The sequence below is a fragment of the Carlito syrichta genome, unplaced genomic scaffold (genome assembly GCF_000164805.1).
Source record: "Carlito syrichta isolate Samal-C Ts95f unplaced genomic scaffold, Tarsius_syrichta-2.0.1 Scaffold309115, whole genome shotgun sequence".
In the NCBI taxonomy this organism is placed as follows: Eukaryota; Metazoa; Chordata; class Mammalia; order Primates; family Tarsiidae; genus Carlito; species Carlito syrichta.
This window is the reverse complement of record NW_007253211.1, coordinates 1055441-1060425: the sequence shown is the minus strand read 5'-3', so window position 1 is coordinate 1060425 and position 4985 is coordinate 1055441. Positions and strand designations below refer to the sequence as shown.

Below are 4985 nucleotides of genomic sequence, written 5' to 3'. Positions count from 1 at the left end.
GGGGTGGAGGTGCAGGGTGGGCGGCGGGGTGCTGATCCCCAGGCCCTGCACTTGCCCCTAGCTGACCAACAAGATTGTGTTCGTGGTGAGCTTCGTGGGCAACCGTGGCACTTTCATCCGGGGCTATAAGGCCATGGTCATGGACATGGAGTTCCTCTACCACGTGGGCTACATCCTGACGAGCGTCCTGGGCCTCTTCGCCCATGAGCTCTTCTACAGCATCCTGGTGAGGCCCGCTGGGTGGGCAGGGGTACTTGGGCTCCCCATGAGTTGCTGGTGGTTCCCCTACACCAGCCTCTCTGTCCAGTCCTTTTGCTGCTGGACTGGGAGGAGTAGACTTTCAGCTTTCCTCCGCCTGACCCCAGCCTGGCCTCCTTCTGACAGTGGTGGGTCAAGCCTGAACTCTGGAGCTAGACCAGGGATCTGCATCCCAGCTTGGCTACTACTAGTGGTATAACTTTGGGTAAATTGCCTAATTGCCCTGTGCCTCAGTTTCTCCTTCTGTAAAATGGGAATAATAACAGCCTCTACCTTCTAGAGTAACTGTGAGGATGAAATGAGCGAATGCAGGAAAATCCCTTCAAATGCCTCCTGGCCTGTCGCAGGGGCTCTGTAACAGTTGGCTGGTATCTCCCTCCGTGACTGGCATTCATCCCCCGTTTCACCCCTCACGCCCTCCCCTGAGCCCCCCTCTCTGTGGCCTTGGAACTCCAGGTTCCTCTGAGAAGCTCCCCTGACAGGCCCACCCAGCTTGGTTATGCCTGGAGGAGCCTTGAGGCCGTCAGGCCCCAGGCAGCCCTCAGGGTCCGCAGCATCCCTAGTGAGACTGCAGGCCCAGCTGCTCAAGGGCCCATCCCTGTCCTGCAGCTCTTTGACCTCATCTACCGCGAGGAGACGCTGTTCAACGTCATCAAGAGCGTGACCCGCAATGGCCGCTCCATCCTGCTGACCGCGCTGCTGGCCCTCATCCTGGTCTACCTCTTCTCCATCGTTGGCTTCCTCTTCCTCAAGGATGACTTCATCCTCGAAGTCGACCGGCTGCCCGACAACCACTCCAGAGGTCGTGGGGGCTCCCTCCCCCAGGCGGGTGGGCACAGGATGCGGTCGGGTCTCATGAGTGGCTGGCATCAGGACCACGCCCTGCAGTGCTTATCCCAGGCCTCTGTCTCATTTCTCCTCTTTGGTTCTGGGGGTTTAGCTCACGCCAGCCCATCTCCCTCTTTTCCTGGGACAGTTTGAGGGGATGGGAGAGCCTTGGGTCTGTGGCCCTTAAGGAACCACCTTCTTGAGAGCTAGAGCCCCTTGTAGACACTCATTCATGTTAAACTTGGTGTTTGCAGGGGCTGCCTATGCCAGGCCCCGGGGAACAGAGACCCCCCCCGCCCTCAGTGTGAAGCCCAGTGGGGCCAGAGGCAGGAAGACCCTTCACTGTAGCCAGACAGTGAGAGCTGGCAGGGTCAGGGAAGGTTGTGCTGCTGGGAATAGAGCCAGGGGATGATGAGGCCAAGCCCTGGACCTCCTGGCGACTCATCCTTGTCCCCTACAGCCAGCCCCCTGGGAATGCCACATGGAGCTGCTGCATTCGTGGGCACATGCAGTGGTGACAAGATGGACTGTGTCTCAGGGGTCTCGGTGACCAAGGTCCTGGAAGGTGAGGGTGGTGTGCCTGCCGGAGTCTGGGTAGGGGGCGAAGCCAGGCGCCTGGGCCTGACCACAGTGTCCTCTTGCAGAGGACGAGGAGCTGGACAGCACGGAGCGGGCCTGTGACACTCTGCTGATGTGCATCGTCACCGTCATGAACCACGGGCTGCGCAACGGTGGTGGCGTGGGCGACATTCTCCGCAAGCCCTCCAAAGACGTGAGCACCCTCCCGCTCCCAGATCAACGATGCCCAAGCCCCAGTGTGGATCAGCAACTGGGGAGCCCTGTCCTTAGATCTTCAGCGTGGAACCCCCTTTCGGGCTTCCACACCAGCCAGTTCCATCCCATTGTTCCTGAGCTATCTTCACTCCCTCACTGTGGGTGCCGTCAGGAAAGACCTTGGCAACCCAGCCTTGCCCCAGGCTGGGGAAGGTGTGAGTCAGACCTGCTGGGGCCACCGGCATCCTCATAGTCCACAGCAGGGGAGCTGAGTCAGTTCTCCCCAAGTTTCTTGGGAGTGAGAAGCCGCCTCCCTGGCCAGACAGAGGGTTTCTGGAGCGTGAGGCCAGGCGTCCTGAGGGTGGGGCAGGGGAGTTCAGCGCTGGCTCTTTCCCTAACCAAAGCGAAGGGCAGAGACGCGTCCAGACTCGCAGCTGCCTCCTCACACCAGGCTCCGCCAGGGCTTCCCGCATGTCCTGGCTGAGCCGCTGTTTCCTAATCCAGACTCAGGGCCTCTGGTTTCAGTTCTCGCTCAGAGGAGCCAGGCTGGGTCCACTTTGCCACCGCCATAGAACCATAGCCAGAGGCCCTTAATTTCTTCTGCTGGGGTCCACAGCCCTGGCCGCGTGCCCAAGTCCTGTCCTGCCCAGGTGAACTTGGGCACCGCTGGGTCCAGCCTCCCCTCTTGCCCCTGCAGGAGTCTCTGTTCCCAGCCCGAGTGGTCTATGACCTCCTGTTCTTCTTCATTGTCATCATCATCGTGCTGAACCTCATCTTTGGGGTGATCATTGACACCTTCGCTGACCTGCGCAGCGAGAAGCAGAAGAAGGAGGAGGTTCTCAAGACGACGTGCTTCATCTGCGGTGAGGGGCAGCGCCTGCTCTGCGGAGGCTGTGGGCTGGGAGGGCCTGTGCCCTGGGATGTCATCACGCCCTGGGGAACCCTGCCCTGGGGCTGGCGGCTCATTGGCTCCGACTGCTCCTCCCAGACGTGGGGAGGACATGACCTTGCCCGAACTTGGAGGAACAGAAGGGAGTGAGAAAGGGCCCGTCCTTTAAACTCTCGGTTGGTTTTCGATGAGGACACTGAAGCCTAGGCAGTGGCCACAAGGGTCTGGTCTCCTCGCTTTCCCCAGCCCTGGTGTGACGCGCTGGCCCCTCACCAGCCACCTCTGGCCGAGGAGCAGGTGTGACCTGTAGGACCACTTCCCCGGCCCTTCCTGCTTCCCCTGGGCTTGGGGAATTCTGGCGTTTGCTCCCAGAGCCCTGGGTTGTCACTGCGGGAGGGCTGCAGCTGTGGCGGCAGGATCTCCAGGCTGATGACTGCGGCTTTAAATAGAAGCGACCCACATAGCCCAGAGTGAGCTGTCGGAAGCATTCACCACCAGAACAAATGCCCCGCCCTAGGCTGGGTCCCCTCAGCAGGTGGCCCTGCAGTGGCTCTTGAAGGCTGCTGGTGTCATTCCCCCGCTGTCTGCACCGTCAGGTCTGGAGAGGGACAAGTTTGATAACAAGACGGTGTCCTTTGAGGAGCACATCAAGCTGGAGCACAACATGTGGAACTACCTGTACTTCATTGTGCTGGTCCGCGTGAAGAACAAGACGGACTACACGGGCCCCGAGAGCTATGTGGCCCAGATGATCAAGGTGTGAGCAGGGGCCCTCATGTTACGGCCTCCGGAGTCCCCTGGACCCTGGAGAGAAGTGCCCACATCTGTCTGAAGGTCTTGGGAGGCCTGGGGGAAGGGCTGCTGCAGAAACCTGTGGCAGCTGGCGGCAGCCCGCAGCAAAGCCGTCAGCCCCAGAGGATGATAGTGGCGGTGGGGCCTATGGGTGGGGGAGACCTGCCATGGCCAATGATCTGTGGGTCACTCCCAGGGAGCCTTTTCTGGCTTGGCAAGAGGGAAGGCTGCTCCCTAGAGTCTATCTAGATGGTCCCGGGCCAAGAGGGAGCCTGGGAAGCCTGAAATCTATCAGACTTAAAGGAACCAGCATAATCTGTCCAGTTTCTATAGTAATGAGGGAACGTGGCAGGGATTCCCATGGAAAAGGGCATCTGTTTGTCTTCCAAGTCTATATTTTGGCCTGATCTTTGCATCCAGCTTTATCTGTTGGTCTGAGAATCACAGCTTGCAACGAGGAACCAGAAAACCAGGGTGCTTGGTTCCTCCTCCCCCAACGCCTCCTCTGTCCTGGGACACGTGGCTTTGCCTCCTAGACACGTGTCAGATGCCAGCCCTCTGCGTGGAGCCTCCTGCTCCCTCAATTTGCCATCTGTCTGGCTCGCGTCTTCCCAGGGAGTGGGGCGGGAGGGAGGGCGGAAGGAGACTCAGGGTCCGGGTGCAGAGGCCTTCCTCCCCCTCACGGGTGCGATGACAGTAAACAGATGGTGCTGATACCCACGAAGGACAACTCAGCCGCCAGGGCTGCCTAATGGAAGTCTGTCTGTCGTGGGGCACCATGTTCACTGCCAACTCACCCAGGTCCTGGGAATGACCCAGGTCAATTCAGATTTTCCCCGGCGAGTAACTTTGCCAAGGATGTGGCAGAAGCCTCCCCTCATGTTACTGTTTTTCTAAGTGAGGCCTTCTCTGGCCAGGCAGGCCTACTCACCCCACTGTGTTATTCCTCAGAACAAGAACCTGGACTGGTTCCCCCGGATGCGGGCCATGTCACTCGTGAGCAACGAGGGGGAGGGGGAGCAGAACGAGATCCGCATCCTTCAGGACAAGCTCAGCTCCACCATGAAGCTGGTGTCCCACCTCACCGCCCAACTCAACGAGCTCAAGGAGCAGGTGTGCCCCGCCGTGTCTTGGTCCTGCCCAGGTCCAAGTGGTGGGGTGAGGCGGTGTGGGGTGAGCAGGTGCTGGGTGCCAGAGCCCTCCTGTCGTCTCTCCAGTGGCCTGTTCCTGGGCCTGACATGAAGGCCAACTCCAAACACACTCTCCCCTCCATAAAAGCCAGCCCAGGGTTGGCAGCCCCTGCCCTGCGCCCCTAGACAAGGCCCAGTGGAAACTTGGTTCAGGAGCATGGGCTCTCCCTGTCTCACATCCCCTTCCTTTTCCAGCCATTAGGGGGCCCCCCTCCAATAGGGTCACTGCAGACGGGGGAGTTGAAGGCACCTCC

The 4985-nt window shown here is 59.9% G+C and overlaps 1 protein-coding gene across 1 annotated transcript in view; it reads left to right on the top strand.

Moving 5' to 3' along the window:
- The window catches only part of ITPR3 (inositol 1,4,5-trisphosphate receptor type 3), a 78077-nt gene that overhangs the window by 71912 nt on the left and 1180 nt on the right, over positions 1-4985 (top strand). Inside the window, exons 51-57 of the mRNA XM_008066829.1 lie at positions 62-226; positions 868-1060; positions 1547-1651; positions 1731-1858; positions 2558-2723; positions 3346-3506; positions 4493-4654. Coding sequence (XP_008065020.1) covers positions 62-226; positions 868-1060; positions 1547-1651; positions 1731-1858; positions 2558-2723; positions 3346-3506; positions 4493-4654 — 1080 coding nt within the window. The remainder of the gene's footprint in view (positions 1-61; positions 227-867; positions 1061-1546; positions 1652-1730; positions 1859-2557; positions 2724-3345; positions 3507-4492; positions 4655-4985) is intronic.